At 41.6% G+C, this 25,696-nt stretch overlaps 1 protein-coding gene across 4 annotated transcripts in view; it reads right to left on the bottom strand.

Annotated features, from left to right (window-relative positions):
- LOC308389426 (apoptosis-stimulating of p53 protein 1-like) overlaps positions 1 to 25,696 on the bottom strand; it is a 56,796-nt gene that overhangs the window by 1,859 nt on the left and 29,241 nt on the right. For 3 of the 4 annotated variants that reach the window (XM_080870832.1, XM_080870831.1, XM_080870834.1), the window contains 19 exons: positions 18,634 to 18,729; positions 14,569 to 14,625; positions 13,880 to 14,000; positions 13,540 to 13,619; positions 13,278 to 13,445; positions 12,731 to 12,871; positions 12,454 to 12,649; positions 11,971 to 12,096; positions 7,566 to 7,633; positions 6,810 to 7,008; positions 6,483 to 6,710; positions 6,184 to 6,390; positions 4,797 to 4,947; positions 4,641 to 4,678; positions 4,193 to 4,560; positions 3,948 to 4,085; positions 2,398 to 2,531; positions 831 to 997; positions 543 to 742 (listed from right to left, as the gene is read on the bottom strand). In XM_080870832.1, coding sequence (XP_080726958.1) covers positions 543 to 742; positions 831 to 997; positions 2,398 to 2,531; positions 3,948 to 4,085; positions 4,193 to 4,560; positions 4,641 to 4,678; positions 4,797 to 4,947; positions 6,184 to 6,390; positions 6,483 to 6,710; positions 6,810 to 7,008; positions 7,566 to 7,633; positions 11,971 to 12,096; positions 12,454 to 12,649; positions 12,731 to 12,871; positions 13,278 to 13,445; positions 13,540 to 13,619; positions 13,880 to 14,000; positions 14,569 to 14,625; positions 18,634 to 18,729 — 2,883 coding nt within the window. The remainder of the gene's footprint in view (positions 1 to 542; positions 743 to 830; positions 998 to 2,397; positions 2,532 to 3,947; positions 4,086 to 4,192; positions 4,561 to 4,640; positions 4,679 to 4,796; positions 4,948 to 6,183; positions 6,391 to 6,482; positions 6,711 to 6,809; positions 7,009 to 7,565; positions 7,634 to 11,970; positions 12,097 to 12,453; positions 12,650 to 12,730; positions 12,872 to 13,277; positions 13,446 to 13,539; positions 13,620 to 13,879; positions 14,001 to 14,568; positions 14,626 to 18,633; positions 18,730 to 25,696) is intronic. The other variant, XM_080870833.1, reaches the window with a different exon arrangement.

Raw genomic sequence — 25,696 nt, 5'->3', positions numbered from 1 at the left:
AAATCTCATCTTTTCTAAGTGTCCTTGACGTCTTATATGCTAACATGAAACCAGCTGCTTGAAACTTCAGAGCAGAATTTCAGTCAGCCCTAACCTTTGAATAAAACTGGACTATTCTTTGAAATAAAATCCTTGTCAAACACACATGAAAAGTTTCTCTCTTGCCTCCCACAGAGCAGCATCTCCACTTCCTACTTTCACATAACCCCTAATCTGGCTTCTCTCCACTGGCCTTCTGTATGTCTTAGAGTTGATTTTATGATTTGCTGCTACATGGCACAACTGTTGGCACCATATGAATATGTTTACAGGCTTAGATCCTCAGCTGGGTCCTCCTGGCACTGTGAAAGTAAGGTGATCGTGTTTATATCATCAGGGTCACTCTACTCTGCCTGAGGAGATAAAACTCACAGTATCATCGACTCCTTTGAAGTCTTTCTCTCTCTTTTTGTTCTTGAGTTGTACCTGTTCTTATACTAATGTCTAACTTTCTCACTGTGATATTTTCACCAGATTCGCTCTTTTGGTTTCGGTTCTCTCACCCCCAGCAGATTTCTGGGCACGTATCCCTCGCGGTCATTCAGGCGCGCCCACCACCACTCTGTCTCAGTGTCGTCATGGCGACGCACCACAGTGATAGCATCACCTTCGCTGAAGGAGAGCTCATCAGACTGCTGGGCTGTGTAGTCCCACAGGGCATAGACTAAACCTTTGTTCATCACACCCAACTTTTCCTGCACACCTGTGAGAGACATAACGATGACTTTAGACGTTTACCTGTGCGATTATGGTAATTGCACACGCAGGTGAGTGCGTCTGTATCTTCCTACCGTAAAGGAACTGGGAACACTGGGTGTAGCCCTCTTCCATTTCTTCACATTTGTCCGCGGCTGTTTCCACGTCGCTGATCGTTGTGGCAAAAATGGCCGCCCCTGACTCCACCAACATCTTGCAGAGGTGGACGCTGTTACATGAAGCTGCACAGTGCAGCGGGGTCCTGTGAAGACAACAACATTAAAAGGGACCTTGCAAGGAAGAAAAAAAGGAAATTTGATGATATATTATGTTACTGTAATTGCAATAAAGATCTTTTGTAGATCTAAAGCAGAGTCAGCTGAGCTTTTAGTCGCCTTAACTCGCTTGATCAAATTTTGTATGACTGGCAGAGTTTGTGACTTCACAGCAAAAAAAAAAAACAAAAAACTGTTAGCATAGCAGATATCCAAAACTACCAAACTGCTGTCCCTTTGCTGTTAGCTTCCTTCACAAATAGATTCACCCATAGGTGGGTCTGATCCAGCTTTATAAGCCAGTATTGGGCTCATGAATTCCCCTTATTATTAGGACTATCCCCTCTTTTTGATATCATATTGAGCTAAAAGTAGAAAAAACTGCATATACCAAGCATTTAGAGCAGTATCTGAAATCTGAAACGTTGCCTATGTTTAATATGAGCATCGCAATTCGGTCAGTATATGCAGTCCTATGAAAAATGAAGTACACCATTACCGTTTGTTTCCATAGGAATTAGAAGGGTAAGCGTTAGCACCTTTATAAAAACAGAACGAGACACCAGCATATCAGCACAAACTCCTCGTACCAGCTCTCAAGCACAGTGGTGGAGGGATGATGATTTGGGCACCTTGTAGGATTGAGTTACCAAGGGCTTCTCTGTATACCAAAGTATTCTAGAGTCAAACGTGACAGCTGAAGCGTCACTGAAACTAGGTCATGCAGGAGCACGATGATCCTAAGCACAGCAGGAAATCTACAACAGCTGCAATGGCCCATTCAAAGTCCAGACCGCCAAAAGAAAGATTGGGTCAAAATTCCTCCACACTGATGTGAGAGAGTAATGAAATCCTACAGAAAACGATTTCTCCAAGTTACTTAGTTTAGCTGCTAAAGGTGGTTCTGCAAGCTACTGAATCGTGGGCTAGATTTTTTCACAGCACTGCGCACATTCCATGTGAGAGGAAATAAAGAAAAGGATTAGGTCCTCCTTCAACATGAACATTTCTCTTTTTACCAAAGTTCATTCACTTCCAATCAAAGAAAGAAAGAAAAGATGTTCCTGTAATGCATTTTAAAACAACTACAGTTTAAATTAAACTAACCACGAAAGAATCAAATGCATCAGTAATTAAATCAAGCAACTTGTGGATACAGACCCTAATTGCATATTGTAATCTCCTCCTTCAATACTGCTAAGGCAGCTGAGCCAAAATGAAAGTGGAGTCAATTATCTCTGTCACTGCTGCCTCTGAGCCGAGCTCCAGCACCGCCACCACAAAGCGTGCTCATTACTCAAACTCCCTCAAGTCCTTCATGCAGCCGCTGCTCTGTTATTGGTCTCTGTATTACTGCATGACGCACAGACCGAATGAAGGCACTGACCATCCGTCACTGTCGGCTGCGTTCACGTTAACTCCAAAGTCCAGCAGGAACTTCACAATATGGTGATGACCAGCACAGACGGCGTTATGAAGAGGTGTTATGCCTTCGTCGTTGGGCATGCTGGGGTTTTCCACCTGAAATAAAAAGAGATGTGTATAAAGAAATATTAGACTTGGAGAACGCCGGAATAAGTTATTAGCTGCTCACCTCCACAACGGTGATATCAGCCTGGAGAAGCTGAGAATGATCTCAGTGCAAAAGTCAGGAAACAACATGTTTTGAGCAGGTTGAAAACTATTGAGTCTCACAGCCTCAGAGTGTAATAATATCAAACTGAGCTTTTTGTGGATCTGACTGTTTCCTTGAGAACATTAACTTCAGTTTAAAGCCTAAGAAGTCAGTAAGGACTCTCTTCTCCCGTGAGTGATGGCAGGGTTTCCATCGAAAGATGTGAGGCTCTGTTTTCTCTGCTGCTACAGAGTGCATCCCCGACTATAACTTGTACAGTTCCCTGCTGAGACCTCCTCTCTACTGGCACAGATTAAAGGGAAGTATTGTCAGGAAGGTACTGAAAATGCTTTAAAACTGCCTGGTAAATGGCAAATTTGTTGAGGCAGTCTGCATGTGGGTGTAATTACTGGCATGTAAAAATATTACACTGTTGCATAACCCAATGTTTTTTTTAATGCAACACAAAAAAGTAACCTTTACAAGTGTAACCACATTGTGTGATGATTTTCAGCTCTGCTTAAAAATTATCTCAAAATCTGAAGGCTCTGCAGAAGTTTCCCTTGTCTTCTAAGAAGGCCAGCTTTCCATAGTTGACCAGCTGCTACCTCGCACTTCAGAGACTATTTGTTCAACAGGACTAAAGAAAATATCATCAGGACAGCTTCTGAGTTCAAATGCACTCGTTATTTTTTTAAGTTTACTGTTGTATGACACAAGATTTTTGTGGTTTAGGTCATTCTCCAAATGCAGATCATATCTCTGTTGATGATAACCCCTACTGTCTCTTTACTGTAACGGCATATCTCAAGCCTCATCACTCATTCTGACACATTTCAGTGTCTTCACTACAATATGTTTCTTCTTCTTCTTCTGGGCTCAGTGGGATGCTGGATATCGGCTTCTGGCCCAAATCCTAAATGATAGTGATCCATTCCTGTCTCATCAGTGCTCCAACCTGATCACAGTCGGTGTGCTTCTGCTTTTTAATCACTGACCACATCAAAAATGTCCTCAAAGACCTGTCTTGATGCCTGCTCAATCATCCAGGTAAGAGCATCATCCAAACCGACGGCCAAACTGAGGTCACTTTGATGAGTGATGAAACTGAAATAGTGCTTTCAAATGTCTGTGAGTCAGTTTTCTTGTTTTAGCTTCTGCGTTTAGGAATCATTTGGAACTATGGCTGATGTAGTTATAGAAATAAATTATATTCAACTTAATTTTACCTTTGCAAAGCAACACAGTAATCTTTGCAAGTATGAAAAGTGAGACTGTGTTATAAGAGCACTATAATTGCACAACATCATGTTCTGATCTACCTCATATATGATTCTCTGCACCAGGTCAAACTCTCCCTCCAATGACGCATCCAGGAGAAGAGCCAGAGGGTTAAACTTGACTCTCAGGCCGTGACCGGTTCGCTCTGATGACGGCTTCTTCAGGTTGGTTCGCTTTACCTGCAGCAAACAGCATAAGAGAAACAGTAAAGAAAATGAACCTGGTGTATTGTTGTGTGACAGATGCCCAGGTTTAATGTGTATGCTTTGTGTTGTTGTATACATACCTTAGGCAGAGTGGGCGGGGCAGGAGGAGATGGTGAAGGAGAGATGTGGCCAACTGAGTTTTGAGCAGGACTAGAGCCTCTCTGGTTGTTATTATTTTGGTCCTCTGGTCTCTCAGGTACAGGAATCGGGCTTGATTGGGTCGATGGTGAGACGCCGTTGCCAGTCTCTGCCGCTGCTGTTGTCTCTTTGGATAATTCTGTCGTAACTGCAGGAGGAGACGAACGGCGGGAATCCGAATTCAGGTTTTGGGCTTCACTCTCCGCGGCTGCTGCAGCGACCTGTTTATCTCCACGTTCTACGTTTCCATTAGCTGAATGAATGTTGTCCATGTCTCCCAAAAGGCAGTCCGGTTGGTAGAAAGTATTGCCTAGAATTAAAGAAGGAACTTAAATCTATATATATTTAGGCACACAGATGTCACCTGACCATCATATGTCGGTGTCTTACCTGAGCTTCCCTCCATGCCTCCTGCTAATGTGTTGAACCTGCAAAAAAAAAACGGCAAAAACAAATTACATTTTTCCATTTTGATTCTGTTTCTGTCTTAAATTCCTGAAAGTTTTTTGTTTGTCCTGGTGCAGTTAAACATGTGGTAGCACCAACCTCTGGTAGAGCAGTTTTTGGATGTTTGGCCCCTGAGGGCCTTCAGGTTCAGTGATCGAGCTCCGTTTCTTGAGGGGCCGCGGCGCGTTGCTGAAGCGGCGGCGGAGAACCTCCAGGTCTGCATCGCTCTGGTATCGGAGCTGAGAGTGGGCTGTGGGGGACAAAGCTTTAAAGCTACTTTCTTCTTTTGTCATTTGTTCTTGGCAAAATGTATTTTTTTCTGCTCCTGTTTCTTAGATTGTATCTTTTTTCTTTTGCTGAAATTATTCCCAAAAGCTCTTCAGGATAGCGTGATCTGTGACTGATAAGCACACTACCATAACTTAATGAGAACTTTCTTTAAGACTTACAGTATAAAAAAGATATAAATGTGATATTCTGGGATTTAAAAATCTGGTCCTGCTTTTAATGATTTCCAAGGTGTGGGCTACAATTCAAGCGGGCCAAGAGAGATAGATTTTTTAAATGTCTTTTTTTAACATGTTCTCGCATCTTATTTTTGTTATCAAGGGAAAAAGTTAAGTACAAAAAGATCTAAATGTATCATTGGAAAAAGAAAGAATTAAATATATTTTATTTGGCTCACGTGATTAAAGGTTTGGGTGTGTTTCAGGAGATTTGGAAGCAGGCTGCAGTTTGAGAATGGCTGATTTAGCTCTTTCTAAGGAAGGTCCTCTGACTCAATTCTAGGGCTGCTCCCAGGAAATCAATGCTTGACTGAACAACTGACATAAAATTTGTGGTTAAATGATGAAGGAGGCTGGAATATGCTTTAGTAAGAATAAAAAGCTAATAAGAAGAGTATCACTCAAAGAGACCAGTGAAGACACGGGAAATTTATGAAACTATGCGAGTAATATTTCTGCAGCCAGTGTGACTAAGTGACTGGGTTACTGTAATAAACTTTAAAGTGTGTAGACATGCATTTAACACCCAAACAGAAAATAAACAAATGCATTTTTTATAGTTCAAAGAGCGTTAATTTATACATCTTTTGCATATCTAGATTGCTTGAAATGAGCTTTTTCAATCCTTAGTGTCGTATTTAACATGATGTGACATCTTTTTCAGTGTGCAGACAAATATACTTTTTTTTCAGCACAAAGTTTGGCCTAAAATGTGACAGTGCATTAAGTGCTGCTCCATCATCTGCCTCCATCCTATCCCTGGCTATCATCTGTCACACCAACCCTCTGCATGTCCTCTTTCATTACATCTGTGAATCTTTTCTCTGGTGTTTCTCGTTTCCTCCTGTCGAGGTCCAGCGTTCAGCATCTTTATCACTCTTCTTATTTTAACACAAAATGTGTTTTCTGGTATTAAACACATACAGGAGAAACATTTTAACAAAGAAAGGTAACATTTATTGGTGATTGGTTGCACCTACCAACTGGGGTGAGCTTAGTGGGACTGAGGGGACGAGGGATGTTGTCCACACTGGGTGGAGGTTGAATTTGGCCCTCTCCTTCTCCTTTTCCTCCATCTTTATCTGTAGCTTCCTCCCCTGATATTTTTACTCCTCCTCCTCCCCCCTGGAGGAAAAAGACAGGGGATGGAGAAGTGGAGGAGGAGGGGAGGATGGGTTTACCGTAGACTGTGGAGAGACAGGAAAAAGGATGGGTTATGGTTTGTTTTCACCTGCAGAAGCTGTCAAACTGTCTAAACAAGTAATTGCTGTTTAATCACCTGCTTTGACAGTAGCCCTGTTGCTCAGAGATCCGTAGTTTTTGGCCTGAGGCTGCTGTAGGTACATGCTGTAGATGGAGCTGCTGTTCATAGTAGCAGGGCCCTTCCTGGGGGACTGTGGCCTGGAGGGATGGTCCGGGACGTAGGGACGTACGGCCACCGCCGGAGGGGGATCTGTCCGCTCTGTTTGTGGGGACAGCGGGGAGGGCTGGGAGGTGGTGGCAGAACCTAAGTGCAGAAACAGAAAAACAAAGTTATACAATCAACAGGACTGAAAGAAGAAGAAGAAGATAAGCTTTTATTTTAATAAATAAAACTATTTATTACCTTGGCTTGAGTTAGGAGGGACAGAAATACGGTGCTGTATTTGCTGTGAAGAGGGGGATGATGAATGGGGGGATGAGGCGGCACCGGATCGAGGCCAACCCAGTGTACCAGGGGCAGAACGAGGCAGGGAGCTCGTGGCGCAGTGATGTGCAGCTGCCTGGTGGGTGGCACTGGGGTACGTACCATAACCAGAGGGAAGCTGGTGGGAGGGAGACACAGATATGAAGTATACAGTGGGGCAAAAAAGTATTTAGTCAGCCACCGATTGTGCAAGTTCCCCCACTTAAAATGATGACAGAGGTCAGTAATTTGCACCAGAGGTACACTTCAACTGTGAGAGACAGAATGTGAAAAAAAAAATCCATGAATCCACATGGTAGGATTTGTAAAGAATTTATTCGTAAATTCGGGTGGAAAATAAGTATTTGGTCAATAACAAAAATACAACTCAATACTTTGTAACATAACCTTTGTTGGCAATAACAGAGTATTTGACTAAATACTTTTTTGCCCCACTGTAACTGCATAACCTATTTTTTTTTTCTTCTTACACCAAGACATTCATGACTGCTTCCCATGGAGATTTTCCTCCTTAGACATTTTGAGTTGAAAAGTTCACACCATCACTTCACTGCTAAGCAGAAGCCTCAAGTGAGCCTTGATACCTCTATAACATCGCTTACAGTGCAATAAATTATTTATTATGATCACAGAATTCATGAGAATAACTAATATAACTGAGAATTACACCAGTACCTGTTCTGGACTGTTGGTCCTCCAGTCTGTTACGCTCTTAGTGATGGTGGGCCACGGTGCTTCATTGGCTGAAGGGAGAAAGCGGCAGAGAGTCAGGGAGCCGAGGAAGGGATCAAAACAGGAAAGGAAATTAAAGTGAGAAAGAAGCAAATAAATCCAAATGGAAAAGACAGATGAAAAAAGATACTATGAACGGTTAAGTAACTAAAAAAATGATCGGTTAAAGGGAGTGTATATAATGTGTATTTGTTGCATATACATGTATATTTTAATGCTGCTAAAATAGCATACACAGAGCATGTCTGTAGTTTACTCGGCAACATAAATCCAAGCGGACAATGCACTGATTCCCAACCAGGCGTACTCCAGGCGCTTACACCTTTCACTTTTCAAGAGTTACAATTAAATTTAAAAAAAAAAGGGTTCTTAGCAAGAAAAAGTGAGAAAATTAAGAATGAATGGTTGAAAAGGACATCTAAAATAACAATACTAAGTAAAGGTAACTCATCAATACTTAAAATTTGTAGCCAATATAATGTAAGTTGTAATAATGCACAGTGACTGACAATAGCAGTCACAGAAAATGACTCGTGGCTGCAGTTAAACTATTTTTACTAGAAGAATAAAACCTCTAAAAAACAGGAAGCCGCTACAATCAGGGTTTAAAACAGAACAAAACTCTACAATGTGAAGTTTAACTCAGCCTCTGTCTCTGCAGAGGTGTTGTTACATAATAAACTGGCTCAGTTCAGTGCAGAGTCACAGTAGTAAATCTTCAGCCACTGTTGTCTGTGACAGCTAAGGTCAACAGCCTAGCTCAATGCTTTGGAATTTCATGGCAACTTGGCCACACCCTTGAAGACATTTAACAGGAAATAGCTTTGTGAAGAAGTCAGGTGATCTTCCAAGGTATTGCAGAAGTGGAGAAGAAATGACTGATGGAGATCCACCATCAAAGCCGTGGCGCTAAAATGGCTAAATAAGTGCTGCTAAATAAAATTCCACATAATGTTAAACTCCAGCAGCCATTTACAAACTGTTACCTAACCATTTCGCCCAGTCACGTCACAGTCCTGGCTCATACCAGACTAATACTGATTAACTCTTCAACCCAGGAGCCACGCAGTCTGTACAGTAAGTTGTGCTGCGAAACCTGTTGGCTGCTTTAACCCGCTGACCTCAGGAAGAAAACAGTCACGACAGGAAACAAGCAGTCAGTTCTGTGAGAGGTGGAAACTTGGCCGCCTGCCCCTGAGAGCCCAGATTAGAAGCAGTCACTCAGTGTTATAGAGGAAAGACAGTTTACAGCACAGTCACGGTACGTCCTGGTGCAAACGACAAACGGGTCATGCAGTAAAGCGTTTCAGCCTCACCACTCAAGTCTCTTTAGTTCACCATTTTTAAGCGTTTGAGTTTGATATTCTGTCTGTAAAATATGATGTTGCCATAATCAGCAGCCACAGCATTTAATGCAAACAAATGATTAAATGCAATGCTCTGCTGAGAAATCTCTCCTCCTGCCTTTGACGTAGATAACAGCCCAGCTCTGTATCTGAACAGCATCATGGTGGCTCTGTGGTTCCAGGCAGACCATTCTGTTTCTGAGTTCTCCCCTCTGAGCTCCAGTTTCTCTCTCCATTTAAAAACATCTAATTTGATGCTGTGAGGACGCTTTCACAAGAGAGATTTCACTTCCTGTTTAAATAAAGGTTTGGCTGAAAAACTGCACGCTCATACAGTAATGAAATCAACAGGCACACATGCTAAAGCATAACCTGATTTATAGTCTATTTTTCTTTAAATGCGAACATGTTTTACAAGATAAAATCATTTCGTATTAAAAACAGAGCGAATTCACGACAATGTTTTTGAAACGTGAAGCGTAATTTTGATCTTCTTTTGCTGCTGGTTCAGTGAATTTTGGTCGGAGAGAGACCAAAGCTGCAGTTTCGGAATCTGTGAGATGTCAGCTTTCAGCCCCGACAGCGTGTCCGTGGACGTGCCGTCAGGTGAACGGTCCACACTTTGTGTTTACATCTTTTTGCGGAATCCGTTTACCTGCTCTTTAATAGTTCTGCTGGTTGTTGAAATAGTTTTGTGAGCTTTAACATGAGATGCTGGCATTTCTTGCAAAATACATTTATATTCAAAAATCAATTCAGGATTTAATGAATCGATATTGTATTTTTCCAAACTAAAATCGATTTGAATCGGAGAAAAACGATTTTTTTAAACACATCACAATTATTGAGGTCATATATAAGAGAGGATCACGATCATTTTCTCACAGACTTTTATATAATCTGACTTCTATTTACAGCTGGAGAAGTCGCACCCTGATGGCCATGAATAAAAATGCAGCTTTTCAGAGCCAGACTCAACAGCCACCTTTCATATACAGTCACACTACAAAAACTGCTTACAAATGGCCTCACGTAATGAGAAGGAACTGAAGGAGTTCACCAGAAACAGATCCGACATCTTTCACCCAACCATCAGGATGCACAACAGAAAGCTTTAGATCCAAATATAAAATTATTATAAAAAGTAGTGTAATAAATATCCATCGTTTCAGCACTTTCTAGCAAATATGAGCCAGTTTTGTTTAACATATTTTAAACAAATAAATGATTCCTTGCTTTGCTTTTTTTCTGGGCTTAATCTCCCCGATGACATCACCCTCTCACCTAAAACCTCTTGTTATCCGACTCCCTCACACACTCATCACACGTACTAAAGATAGCTACAATTCAGGCTTTCTCTCATTCATGTGCAATGGCCCCCTGCCCAGTAGACTGTTGATTTGATTTACAACTACGAATTTTCCGCATTACATAAGCAGCGACATTAATAGAACTGTGGCATTTGCTTTGGGATTCAAGAACACAATGGGTGTTAAAACAAAGCTGGTTGAAGACTCTTTATTTTACTTCAGTGTAGGTGAAAAAAATAGATATCGGCAGTTTAAATTGTATTTTTCCACACTGTGTAGGAAGAGATGTCGGAATAAATAAACTCGAGTCTAAAGCCAGACTTTGGTTTATTTTCTGAAGCTGTGCTTCTTAACCCTGAGCAGCTGTTGGCTATCAGATGGCATGTCTGCACCCTTGTACACTCGACCTTTACAATTTAGGGTCCTTTGAGCAGCTGATTCAATTATGTTTTGTCTCTTTACCATCTGGTCTGCATAGCGGTTTAAACACGAGCGTGCTCGGTTTGAATGCATCCACTCTGGGAGTCAGATTAAGAAAATGTGTGCTGTGAATGCCCTTTTCTATTTTGGGTCTTTGCAGCTGGCTCCAAAAGTGAGTCAGTCCCTATAAACTCCCGTGTTAAAATGTTCAAGTTTACAGCAGATATGAACACATTTAGAACCACATACACAGAAATTTTAAGCTCTCTGTATTAAATTTCCCCTTCATGACAATAACGGAGGTCAACTTTTAGTAAACTCAGTTCCTTAAACTGAACCGCTCAGCTACATCTGTGGCATTTTGGAACATACTGGAATCTTTTTAAAATCCATTATCTGAAAATGACAGTGATCGCTATGTAGACTGCTGGACTAACCTCCTAATTAACTTGCACTAATTAGCAGGAATACAGTCTATGATAACTGCTCATGAACATGTTTTTCTGACACACACACAGACACACACACACACACACACTTATTCCTGGACAGAAAAATAACTTCTTGCTGGACTGGGATGGTTTATAAATCGAATAAAACATCTTGCTCTGAATGAGCACCATCACTGGATCTTTCTAAAAATATATATATATAAAATAGTGTCAGCCCTAGATTTGAAACCTCTGACCTGATTTGAACCGATTTAACGAATGTTATGTGCCTTGTATATGAGGAGCTGTACACAAAATCTCAGTCTCCTACCTGCAAAACTGTGTTTTCTACAAGGCTCCAAATCTGCTGTCTCAGATCACACATCTGACATTAACTTTCTATGTTAACTCAAGCTGCATGTCTCCAGTTACTCTCAAGAGCAGCACCCTGACCTCCTTAGAGGCCATATTTACAGAGCCATACCACCAAATATTCACCCTAAAAAACTCACACAAGCAGTTTCTAGATAACAGAATGTTTAAACGTCTGCTCAAAAAATCTATTAAGTGAATCTTTCGAGTGGTCATCCCCTTCTTTTTCACATAAACATGTGGTGCTATGTTGAAATAATATTATAACCTATAAACTAATTTTCACTACTATCCCATACACTGTTTTGATACTTTACACTTGGATTTGTGTAAGGTGACTTTTGGCAACTGAGCAACTTGTTTTTTGTGTAAAAACGAGGAGTTAAGGCTGAAGGTGCTGCTAGCATCGTGCTATCACCAATAAACCCAGCGGTGAGTAAGTGTGTTTAGTGGTTTCTCCTGGACTCACTGTTACTGTCGCCCCCCTGAGGGGACAGAGGCCCCTCCCACCGCTCAGTGGGCTCTGACAGGACGATGTCTAAATCTGACTCTTTCCATTGGCTGGGAGGCTTCCTGATGGCACTCCTCTCTTCCTCTGTAAGGCCACACCCACCACCACAGACAACACCAACCACGAGACAGTAACACCCACCAAACAACAGCACAGACGTAAACATCACCACCATGACATCGGAATGACGAAAACAACAGCGAGACCCACACCAGCACCACAACACATTACAAAACAGCAATCACAGAACCACCACATTAAATCATTGAACATTGGAGAGAACACCGACAGAGAAGGGGAAGAGGGAAAAAACACGACAGGAGAAAGAAATGGAAGAAGAGCAAGTTAGAGGTCAGACAGTGATAAAGACAAACCAAGTCTGGTAAAGCACAGAGACTTAAAATGGGGGAAAAAAACAAAACAAAATAAACATCCACCAACCTGAGAGGGAGCAAATGTGGCTGAGAGGGGTGGGTTTGGGCGGTGGGTCAGCTGGGAGCGGGTACCCTGGCTCTTGTCTCCCCTCGGATGGAACCTGGATGTAGGGGCAGACAGCTGCCACTCGACCCGAAACTCCAGCACCGGGGTGGGAAGAGCTTTGAGGGGAGGACAGAGTGCCTCCATTCATACGACTTAACTGAAGTGGACACACACAGACACCCAGAATGAGACTCATATAACATGATAAAGAAAGACCAGACTTCTTTGCAGACTGCACCTCTGCTCTCTTCTTATGCAGGCGTTCTCTCAGGTCACCGATGCGTTGATCCATCACGGTCACCTGGGCGTTCCTCTTGTTCAGCAGCTCCTTATTCTGGGCCAACTTGCTGCTCTGCTCCAGATTGTGCCGGTTACGAGCCTTAAAAACCCCCAAAACGTTTTACTCACATTTATGATTTCTGACACCCAAAGCAGGCAGGAGAAGGTCGCACTAAACATCTTTTTTTCTGCAATATTTTTATTATGTTTTTGATTGGTTTTAAAATAGCTGTGATCAGACAGCCACATTATATCCACTGTAGGTACCAAACTAGTATAACCTCATGGCATTCACAGTGTTTATTGCATTGCTTATTTGCATGAGCTTCTAAAACATATTGTTCCCACATGCTTAGATGGTTTGGTGGTGCAGCGGAGGTGTTGGTAGAACAGGTGTCCTTTGTTTTTCCAACCAGATTGAGACATAAACATTTACTACACATCTTTTCAATTAGCCGTAAAGATTGCTTGGCAAAGGCCAAGTGTTTGCTCAGGGTATAGTTTACCTGCAGCTCCTGGTAAAGTTTCCTCAGCTCCAGAGCTGCAGGGCCTGAAAGAGGCGATCCCTTATGACCAGTGCCTGCACCCTGGGGTCCCGTGGGTGCCCCCTGACCTGGTGCACCAGAGTGTAGCTGCAGGCGTCCTCTCCTCAAATCCTCCAGCTGCTGAGTCAACTGTTAGACCAAAATTAAATACATATATGTGCACATATATCTTATCAAATCAAATCTGCTTCAAAGTTTATAGAAACCAAATAAATTTTCATACCTGGTCGACTCTGATCACCGCAGTCTGCAGCTCCGCCTGCTTCTCCTGAAACAGGCTGCTCACATGGTCAATCTCTGCAGCTACACACAGAGAGCAGGACGTCAGATTGAAATTACATCGCTGTAGTTATTAAGATTTTAGTGCTCAGATTCTACAGAAATACATATAAACACCGAGCACGCTGTAAGGGACTGAGTAAATGGTCAAAAAAAATCCCTCACGCTGCAGCATCAAGGCTTTATGAGGTTAAATTCATGGTCTTTTAATATGCAGTCGTTTACTTCGGGGCCTGTAATCCACAGTCACCAACTCTACAGTGTTACAGAGTGTTTAGGCTTACAGAGGTTTCCGTTGATCAGTTTGCTGTAGTCGACTTGGCCTCTCATGGCTCGGATCTTCTTCAGCTTCGCTTCCTGCGTCTCCACTCGCTCTTTGAGCCGCTGCAGCTTCTCAGCTTCAGACTGAAAAAGAGAAGTCAGTGTTTAAAGTGGTTAAAAACTCCCCATACACTCAAGTGGTGGCAGTTCCAGTCATTTAGGTATACTGAAAGGATACCTGCTCTGTAATTTAACTAAAATGTGACCCAAGATGCAGAAAAATACATGTTTTAGTTGATTATTTACTGTCTCAGTTTCAGGAATAAATGCCTACAATGTGTTTAATTTGAAGATGCTCAAATGAATTCTGAAGGTTATCCAATGAAAGCGCAGGTATTTGCTTTACTTGGAAAATACTTGCAGACAGCAGTAATCAACAGACAGAGCTTCAGCACCTGTTAACATTTAGCCCTCTGACAGACAAACAGGAAACTTAACCTTCAGCGAACTGGCCTCTAGGTTAGACTGCAGTCACATTATTAGATATAAACCACATAAAGGAAGCAGTATGCAGATTATTGTATTTTAAACTGTATTAGTTTGATGAATATATTGCTCACACAATTGTGAGTAAAGCAACAAAGCAAACTTTAAATAGGGTGTCCTTGTGCTGTATAGACTCAAAGGAGACTAACAGAGGTGTGGATCGCACCTGTGACTGTCCCTGGTTGGATCTGCCTCCTTGCTGAAGATACCTCAGTCTCTGTTCCTGCAGGAAACAAAAGTACAGTGAAAGTAGAGTCATTTCCAGACTTTCATTTATTTCATTTGAAAAGTGGCATGGCATTTTCAGTTTTAAAGAAACTAAATCATGTTTTGCAAACCCAGCCAGAAAAAAACTAAAAAATACTATTTTTATATTATAAAAATAAGATTATCTGGTATACCAACTAAACTTAGCGAGGTTGAGCCCGTTTTCACTTGGAGAACCTGAAAGCCTGTTTTCTGAATCAGCTCACTGACTGAGGAGGATCCTACACAAACAGAGGAGCAACAGTGGCATTTGTTCCAGCACTTCAATCAGCAGAATTCAAATTTGATAAACGTGTTGGTGTTATTCGGTTACGTTTTCAGCACTGGCTGTTAAATCCAACTAAATGACTATAGAAATGAAAACTACGTTTCAAGTGGTTTTAAAAGAGCCTCTGACACAAATATTTTGGGTCTTTAATGAATTCAGGCCGGTGCTGTCGACTGATTGGCCAGTTTGCTGTCTGCCTCATTATTTGTCAAGCTGTCATTCAAAAATTTCATGAGTTCTCAGTGAAAAACAAATCACATTCAGTTTATGCACTGATGATAGAATTATTTCACGGTGCTCATGAATTTGATTTCCTCTGTGACCTTTCCAGGGAGTGCCCAACGTTTCGCCCTGTGACAGATGAAATAGGCCCCAGACCCCCACTGCAACCCTGAATTGGTTGAGTGGTTAAGAAGATTAATGGAAAGATGGATAATATTTCCTGGTTTTTGGTGCTTTGAGAACACATGCATGTGTTTTCACATTGTTCCCTCTCATTTTGCACACCTGCATGTTAATCTTATTTTTCATAAATAAAATCTTATTTCAAATGTTGGTGAAATAGATTAGTGTGCCGCTTCATACCATGCATCCTGTTGTACACACATAATACCAGATTATATATATCAGCAGCACTAGCACCAGCAGCTTATTGCCGTGTTTAAGTGTTTATCTTTACTCTACATAAAACATGCATTTTCTGGACCATCACATCTGCAGCTACACACAGCCGTCATCTATCTCAACCTCAACCTTTACTTGAGCCTTAAGATCTTAATAAAGCTGAAACTGTAAGTCAAACTTGGAGACACCAGTTACCCCACTCGTCTAATATTTTACCAAAGAACAGAATGTCAGATTCCTCATTAATGAGGAATTAATTAAAGGCTGGCATCACTTTACCAGGAGCAACAGTGAATTGGAGTACTTAATGACTTAAGTACAGTTTCCACAAACTGCAAAGAAATCTAGTGGGATAAACTGGGCCCTTTGGTGTGCAAGTACTGGTCCGTGGTCCACATGTTGGATGCCCATGTGTTAGACCTAACAGTCAGCTGGTCTTCTGCATTCATAAAATATGAATTATTCATTTAAACGAGAAGTGTTTTCAGTGCTGAATAGTGAGGGCAGGAACACTTAATCATCTGGCCGTGCACATCCTTAGTCAACAGCATAATACTATAATAACTGCCATGCATGCAGTTTATTTTCACCCGATCATCACATCCAACTCCGAAGACCATCAGCTGCTATTGATTTTCATTTAAGCTTGTGTGTATCTATGTATCTGACACACACAATAAACTACAGTGAGGAGACAGAGAAAGGCTGTGATGTGTAATGCTGACTGAAGCAGTTTACACCACTCACTCTGTATTTTGCAGGTATGTGTGCGTGTGCGTGTGTGTGTGTGTGCATGCGTTTGTGTGTCTCTCTCTTTCACATAAACACACAAAGAGGAGGAGAAAAGGGCATGTTGGCAGGAAGCTGCCCTGCTAACACATTACATAAGAGAAGGGTGTTTAATTACAGACGTAGTGCAGGAATAAAAGTTTTTATGTTTTCGACTTTTTATTTTCCAGGAAGTCATCAATCTACGTTTCGTTATATTAATGTTGAGAAGACAGAAAATGTTTCTACATCAGCGCCTGGGATTTTTTTCATCCAGCAAGGAAATGCTTGAGCAAGCTGGAAGGAAACACTTAATAGCTGTCAAATTACAGAAGCAGTTAAACTGCTGCTTTACAAAAAAAAAAAAAAAGCTGGATATCAGCATTAAACTGACAGGCAAAAGAAATCACTTCCACAGCAGTCTTGAAAAACTCAAAATGGCCAAATAAAAGTTTGTGGTTGATGCATTTTATCGAAAACTTTACCAAATGAATGCCGTTTGGCTCACTTTCCTGACTCCTTCCTGGAGTACAATACTGGGTAAACTTCCCAGCAGCTGTAGATCCCTGCTGAACTCATTTCCTGCTAACTCAGAAGGCCACTTCCTGAATCTGGGGATGGGGCCGAATGACCATGATCTGTGTCTCCAGATATTTTCTCACATGTGCTGCAGCCCTGAAGCTTTCTAAACATCAGCCAAAAGAGTCAAAAGTGAGAAAAAGTCGAGTTCACACCACATCAAAAAAGAAACATCTTTACCCCTTTCTTTGATAAAGACCTCTGTTCTGAATCCAGGCAGTATTTGTTTATCCCCAAGGGGCAATTAACATACAACAGAGCAGCATAACGTTGACGAGAAGGACAATAAGAACAAGCAATAAGAGTGAGACAATAAATACACAGAATATACAGTTTTAAAATTACACAGTTTTTAAATTAAAGTGACTGAAAGAGGGGGGGGAGAATAACATGAAAGCATGGGTCTATGCTGCCTTGTATCAATGCTTCATGCTTGTGGTGGTTTAATGGTGCAGGAGATATTTTCCTGGCACACATTTGGCCCGGTAGCACCAACCGAGTATTGTTTAAATACCACAGCCTACTTGAACGTTGTTGCTGACCATGTCCATGCCTCTATGACCACAGTGTACTTATCTCAAACTCTAATTAATCTCATATTAGTTTCTTTTACATGACAATGAGTTCACTTTTAGTCCACTACAGCATGCTTGGGATGTAGTGGAATGGGGATTTGCATCATGGTTGTTCAGCCGATAAATCTGCAGCGACTGTGTGAGGCTATCACATCAATATGGACCAAAATCTCAGCACTAGCAAGGTCCACCAAACAACATTTCTACAAGTCTAACTTCTTTTTTATGGTCAGCCTAGCTAAAAATCCATAGCTCAGTCTTCTGCAACAAAGCCGGCTGCAAGGAAAAACAAAACTTGCGTTTACAGTTCCAACACTCTGAAATGGGCTAGAACAAACTGAGCCTGTGGTGCTGTAGTTGCGTTCCTATTTTTAAGTTCAGCTCCTATGTGAAGGCTTTCCAAATGTTCAAACGACCCAAATTATGTTGTTCTAAAACAGAAACTCTTTCATGACAAAACAGACGCACTATGTAAAGACCCACACTGTCCAGTCTCTCAGATCTGCTCAAACTGTCTCCCTTCAACATCAACAACGTGTGCACATCTACAACTGACGGGGTATATATGTACTTGAAAAAAACAACGACAAAAAAACTTAATCTGGGCGTAGCAATATTTTGACCCATGTCACCTTGGGCTTAAGGGGTTAACGTGCAAACTCCCCAGCACAAACTTACTGTGACCTTCAACTGTGCGAGTTTTCATCGATTTGTGCTGATGTGAGAAGAGCGCTGGTAATAGTCTGGAGAGCAGCTGTCATGTGCGCTTCCTCCTGCACGCTCCACCCAGGCAGCTCCCTCAGGTAAACCTCACTGAGTATTTCTAAACCAGACTATCTCCTGTGTGGTGCATGTAAGAAACTGCAGCCTCGGAAAAAGTCTTAACTCAATTCTCCCCAGCCTACGTCTGAAAACGACATCTCTCCTCCAGAGCCAATCTTTCACGTCGTTCCTCAAACCCTGAACTCAATCACACACACACACAAAAAAAGATGCATGTGATGTGATGCGCACACACATTCATCTGAGGCTCCAGGGGCCTCAAAGCCGATCTTTTCAGACAGACTCTAATGTAGCTAACCTTACATTAACTGACAGGCAATCCATCCAGCAGCTCTGTGTGCGTGTACAGTATGAGTGAGTGTTTTACCTTGGCGAGCAACATCTGTTGCTGAGCCTCTATTTGTTGTTGTTGTCTTGTGGCCATTTCTTGGAGCTCAGAGAGGGTCAGCTCCACACGGGGAACCTACACCGGCACACAGGGGTTATACATTAATACATTATGTACATAGAGACAGACAGTGTTTTCCCACAGTTTCCATCCATTACACGTCTCACTGTTGCTGTCGAGATGAAAACCCAAACTGTGACAGGAGATAAAGCACAGCTGCACACATATATCACCTCACATTTTAGGTCACTGAGCAGCTTCACTGAATGTTATTAGGCAGGCAGCTGGTGGCTCTGGAAGAGCGACAGAATTATAGTTTAGGGCTAAGAAAAAAAAAAAAATCGCCAGAATCATCCCCTTTCCCTCACAGCATTTCCTTACAGATACATCTCTGGGAGAGTGCTTTGTTCAGGAATATCTTTCTAGAGACTGATGTGTGTTTGCGTGTACGTGTGAGGGTGGGAAACGGGGAGGAATGCCTTTAGCAGACAACAACGGAAGGTTTCAACCCAGCTACATCCTACTATTGTGCACATTTACTTATGAACACACACAGACACACACTGCACCTGGGGTGTTATATTCATTTCCAGTTCACAGTGAAGTCAGACAAGCTGGATATGACTACATCTGTCCTTTAATAGCCAGGTTATCAGAACACGGCTCCACGATTACAATACTTTTCAACAGACTGCGGTACAGTATTATAATATTTAATAATTATTGTTTGACAGTTTGACTCCTACAACACCAGAAAGATCTGGCCTCTGGAGATATTTTACTATCAGCATGTGAATGACTGATTATGACATAATACACTACATCAACTTAAGCCATCCTAGGACAGAGAAAATGGAGTTTCAACCTGGGATTAAAAATGCGATCATACTATTAAACCTCAGACAGGCTTACAGCTTCATTTAGTTTAACCCCCCATCCAGAGTAACATTGACGTATGAATATCATCCATCACTCCCATTTGGGCTGAACAAACTCCGCCTATTGTGCTGCAACTGTATTCTTGTGCAAAGTTAATCTCAAATCTGAAGCTTTTCCAAATGTCAAAATGACTCAGATGATGTTCTACAAAAACAGAAACTGTCTTATGGGCAAATGAATGCATGAGCATTAAAGATCAAGACTCTGTACACTGATATCTATTGAAATTTGCTCCCATCAACATCTTCCATTTTTAAGACTCGTCGTGTGACTGTTGTTTCCAATTTTGAACCCCTAACATATGAGCCATCTGCCCACATCACCGGGCGAGAATGTGAGTTGTGAATAATTTTTAAAAAACTGCGAACTTTTCAGTTATGCTTAGTTTATTGCATTACATCACCAAGAAGTATTTATTTCCTTGGTCAGCCTTGGAAACACTATATGATTAGTATAGTAGATTACTTATACGGCACAGATATCTATTAGGGCAGTTTGATCATCTAAAAGGAATCAGTCGGGACCTGAGATGAAACCCTGAGGAATACCAGAGTTAACAGATTGTGGTGGGACAACATTATAAGTAATATAAACGAGTATGGCAAAATCTAAGATGGTTATTAGTATAAATGATATACTCACAAACAGGGAGTATCAGAGTATCAGTAACAGAGATCTAAACAGTAAAACCAGTGCAGATGGGCCTTAAATGGGAATCGCTTGTAAAGGCCAGCAGGGGGCGGTTGCTCAAGAACAAGACAGATTGGATAAAATTCTTGGCAACTGACTCGTGATTACTTTAGTAAACCCTTTTCTCTTGAGTTTATGGGCTCAATCACTAGTTTCAAGTCCAATGTAATAAAACATGATGTTCATTTTATAAATTATGGTCCTTATTAGTGACCCTGAGACCTTGAGTATGCAATGTCCTTCGGTTTCTTTGTCATGTGTTTTCACTTGTGTCATCTGGTTTCAAAAAGCTGAAATGGTAATGGCCAAAATGCTTCAGAAACCAGCGATTACAATGTTATTGGCTGACATTACAGTGGCTACTTCCTTCTTTATACTCAGTCTTTGGATACACAGTTTTAAAGGGTCAGTTCATCTATGTTCAGTGCACTAAAAACATTTTTACTTATGTGAGTTCTGAGTTCTGATCATTGCAGGTTTTTGCCAGATGTCTGCTTGAAACCATGGACGTTTTTTTTTTTTTTTTGATGGCGCTCAAGGAAAAAAAATCCCAAATCAGTCTTTTTATCTAAATAATCTACAGTCTTCTCTGTGAGAGCTACATTGGTGTCTGTTTGACTTGAAATGATTATTGGCAGTACTTCAGTGGCCTGAATTTGGGGACTGCTCCGATTATCGGACACAGAAACTGGAGACAGAAGAGTCTGTTGTTACTGGCATTTAATGGGACTTGGAGTAAGGGTTGAGTAGTTCAAGTAAAAATGATTTTTTTTCCCAGTGATAAGACAGAAATAGTTTCCAAACGTTAAATTAGGGTCGAAGAGGACGGAGGCCACTGCAAATTTTGTTAAATGTGTGAAAAAATATTGATGTCTAAGTGGAGACTTAGATGTGCCATGAGTAAGGGAGGCGCTGATGAATAACTCCATTACCCAGAACAGCGCCCTTGGGTTATGACACAAGTTATGAAATCAGTGAAACAAATTAAAATCATCATCAATTTAACTACTGGAAGCTCTAACTCTGGCAGCACTAGTGCTATGCTAAATATCAGTATTGGTGATTAATAGCCCTGACAGCCACACTGTGCTATAGACCGTGGACCGAGTTATGTAAATCTACATAAAACATAATGCACACATAGTGTATTCCACTGCAATACATCATGTTTTAGACAGTGACATTATGCACAATACACAAGGTTTTCCAGGCAGTGTCGCCACATATCATTAGCTAATTGCTGACTTTTGGGATCCTGTGGTTCCTCACTTTGATGTGCAACAATAATTGCATTGTTTTCTCATATCTCAAGAGTAATTTCAGAGCCAATCAGCATAAGACACTTTAAGATTTTTTATATTTTTTAAGCCCTTTCAGTCTGATATCCCTTTAAAATGTATATAATGCATAGATGGAACTACAGGGTGGGGCTTCAGACAAGCAGCAAAAAGCAGTTTTTATGCTTACATGCAGTAACCATACGTGGTTGATGAAGGATGCAGTCAGACTAGGCACACTTGTCTTGTGCCATGCCTGAGCCTGATAGCCTCCCCTCCACACAGACTAAACTAAAACTGTGCAACAGCATGCTTCAGTCTTTTCTGTCCACTGCTGAAACCACTGCTCCTTTCTCTCTCTCCTCTCAGTTCCTCGTTCTTTTAGTGCACGCTCTGCGTTTTTATCATGAAGAAAAGTGCTTTTGCAGAGCATCGTGAGGTTCATGAGTTTATGTATTTATGCTTTAATTGGTGTCATTTCACATCGGCCTTTCTCGTTGCCTTATTGATTTATGAATTTGTTAACATGGCGATTTTCAGTTAAACTTCAGAAATGCTGTTGTTGGTGCCAAAATGTTGAAGTTCTACATAGTTACAACATGCACAACATGTCCTCTCGGACCCACCTGTTAAAGTCAGACAGGGCAGAACGGATGGATGGTCTGACTTTGGGGGTCAAACATGCTCAGGCACAGCTCTGATCACCTAAAGTGAGTATACACTTCATTTTTACTCTGATATAAAGCCGTCCAGAGACCATATATAGATTTCAGGCACCTAGTGACATAATGTGGCAGGACCTGAGATAAATTCTCTCAACTTCCACAGAGTGCAGGATGCCACTGATTGACATATGACCTCATGGTAAATACATTAGTGGCTTACCAAGGCAACCAGAGCCTAAAATGCCCACTAGTGACCAGCAGTCAGTTTCAAAGTCATGCATGATGATGGACTCGTTTCCAGTTGCAGCTTAATGCCCGTACAGTCACCTGGATGAGTTGCCAGCATTCTTTCTCATGCTACATGCATAACAATCCTACTACTGCCAGCACTGAGGACCTTTTAGAGCTGTTCATTTGAATATGTTTTAGTAAAATTTTTCCTGCCGTGTATGATTTTTGTTCCATTTTTCACGTTATTCATTAAATTATATTGTCATCTTTTTTCTGCCTCTGCTCTCCATCACAGCCGAGCCTGCTCCTATTTTACCTTTAAGCAAGAAAAGTAATTGTTTTCTTTCTATTGCTTTTGTATCACGAGTGTTTGCACAGGAGTACACGTGTGTGTTATTTGAAAATGTACTAAACTAGAACCCTGCAATGCATCAGCACTTTTCACATTTTGGAGCCATCGCAAATACATTTTAGAAGCATCTAGAAAAAGCTCTGAAGATTCGACTGCAGCTGGTTTCAGAAAAGCAAACATGATACGTATTGCTCTGTAAACACCCTGAGCAGTTTTGCTGACTTCCTCAGTTTAAAAACCTCCGTCTGCAGGACTGAGGCTGAGGATCGCTTGTCAGTCAAAGCAGTGTGTGAGACAGTTTTCCTGGGATTTCCTGCCACTGAAGTCCTCTAAATGCTTCAGCTTCTAGCTTTCCACTGATTCAAATGGGAACATGCACTCCAGCTACAGGAAAGTTAAAAATTCACCTGACACTTAGCCACAGTGTCATGCCGCTCATGCTGTTAAGACACTCTAACACATCCTGCAGACTGTGTTGCTGCGAGCCCCCCGCTGACGTTAACATGCAGTTCCTACCAGCATCCCACTGTGCTGTATTTACCTGCAGGCTGTCCCATGTGATCCTGCAGGAGCGGACTTTAATTTTGCTGCATTGTCCTTCAACAGTAAATTCCTGCACCAAATCTACCTCATTCCATTCCATCCTCACAAGCGTCTCAGAGACACGCCGGACCTTAATGCTTTCTGATGGAAAAGCGTTGCCAGAGGCTTGCACGAGAACCGCTTAAAGAGGAGGAAATGAGAGCGATCCTTATCACAACTTTCCCTCTCGTCCGCCTGGTGATGTGCTGAGATTTACGACACTCGCTCTTCCTCTCCCTCACTCGCTCGGCCCACACACCCTCCCTTCTCCTCCTTTCTCTCTCTCTCTCTCATAAAAACTCTCGATTATTAGTGCGTTCTCATGTGACGTTTTTACAGAGAGCAAATCCCACCGATGTGACACCGCTTTCAACTGCCACAGTAAACATGAAAAAACACAAATAGGTGCGAAACAAGAGAAGGAACTCCTCGCCGCCCTCGTTTTCTGTTTTCTTTCAGTATCACCCTCTTTTTCTGTTATTGCTCTCAGTTTCCAGTCTCTTCGACCTCAACCTTTTCTTCATCTATTCGTCTCCACTCCTCCTTCACTTTTCTCTCTGCTTATTAAGCCCCATCTTTCTCCATATCTGTATTCTTTCATCTCTCTTTCTCTCAGTCCTTGTCATTTCTCTGCAGCTGGCTTTTTGCTGCAGCGACATCCTCTCTCACTCTCTTTCCCTCTCTCTCCTCTCACACCTCCCTTTTTCTTTCTCCTACTTTCTCTCAGAAGGAAAATCACTGCACCACAGCCTGATGGGGCACTAGCTGCTCTCATCAACCTCTGCCTCCTGCTCCAGATGTGTGGTGTAAAAAAGGTGAAGATGATCAATGGCTGTGGTAGTATGCATGGCGCACACACTATACAGTTAACAGCTGACTGCTGCTGCGTCATATTTTCATTCACACACACACACACACACACACACACACACACACACACACACACACACACACACACACACACACACACACACACACACACACACACACACACACACAAACAGAGTGACATGTGACTCAGTTGCTGCATCACACATTTTCATCTTTCACACAGACAAACACACATTTGTTATTCCTCCTGTTCTGGGTGCAGCCCTCCATGGGCGTGACTGTGCTGTGTGTATAGTATATTGAGCTATGTCAACTATTTATAACCAGCAACACTGATTTTAACATGTTGTACTTTAGGATGTGAGTGTTATTTCTTTATAATGGATGGAAACTTTGTATCATTGTCACTGCAACAGTTGCTTATTGCTTTATAGTGGAGTGGAGTGGAGCTGTGTGCTTCCTGAAGTCCACAATAATCTCCACTGTCTTCTGGGCATTCAGCACCAGGTTGTTGTGGCAAAAAATAGCAAAAATAGAAAAAAAAATAGCAAAAAATAGCAAAAATGTTACTTTTAACAGTTTAATAGTTGAAGCTCAGATCTCCCAATAATTTAATTCTTACAATGTTTTTCCAAACTTGACTAAAACGTGACCTCTTTTCTATGAGTGACTCCGGGAAGGTTGGCAAAATTACTTGGGTTTTTAAGGAAATGGAAATCTTGACGCTAGTATCTGCAGACTGCAATGGAAACACCAAGAACATTAACTATTGCACCGGTGCCATCAATGAGTTCAGTCTGCAGCCACTTTAAGAAGAGGATCACAGGGCATTCTTCTAAGTTGGGTAAGTTTAAGGGAGATACCAGAGCTTTTAACTTAGTTACTTCTGTAACTAAACATCAATTACATTTAAAGTGTTTTCTTGTTGCGGCCTGCATTGTTGTATTGTTGTTCTAAATGTTTTATAGCAGGTGAATAGTCCGTTTCAGGTTTGCATCACTCATTTAATAATGCATAACACAAAGATTTCAATAAAGAGCTTCAATATTTTTGTGGATACAGTGTTATAGATGCAACATTAGGATGTTCAAAGATCCATATTTGGACTTTGCTTTTAGATGGAGGTGTTCTGGTGCTTTGTTTGGCTCCAGGATCCACATTTTGGCTGTCAAAACCCTTTTCCACCAACACTTTGCTGTGCCAGTGCAGAGCCAGTTCTGTCTTGGTGTCTTTTCAGAAACAGCCCACATTTACAGAATAACGAGAACAAAATATTTACTAATAGAAGTTTGGATCCACTTATCTGTCCTGATTTTCATTTCATTGAAGTTACCCAACTTTTTGTTTTTGGTGAGAACATGTGGAACCAGTTCTAGACTGGAAAAGAGCAATTTGTGCCGTGGACTCCTGATAGACAGAGGAGCTGCTTTCTCACTCATGGTCCAGGTGGAAAACAGTGATCTGAAGGTGACTGA

The sequence above is a fragment of the Rhamphochromis sp. 'chilingali' genome (assembly GCF_963969265.1).
Source record: "Rhamphochromis sp. 'chilingali' genome assembly, chromosome: 21".
In the NCBI taxonomy this organism is placed as follows: Eukaryota; Metazoa; Chordata; class Actinopteri; order Cichliformes; family Cichlidae; genus Rhamphochromis; species Rhamphochromis sp. 'chilingali'.
The sequence above is the reverse complement of the archived record's forward strand: the minus strand, read 5'-3'. Positions and strand labels throughout refer to the sequence as shown.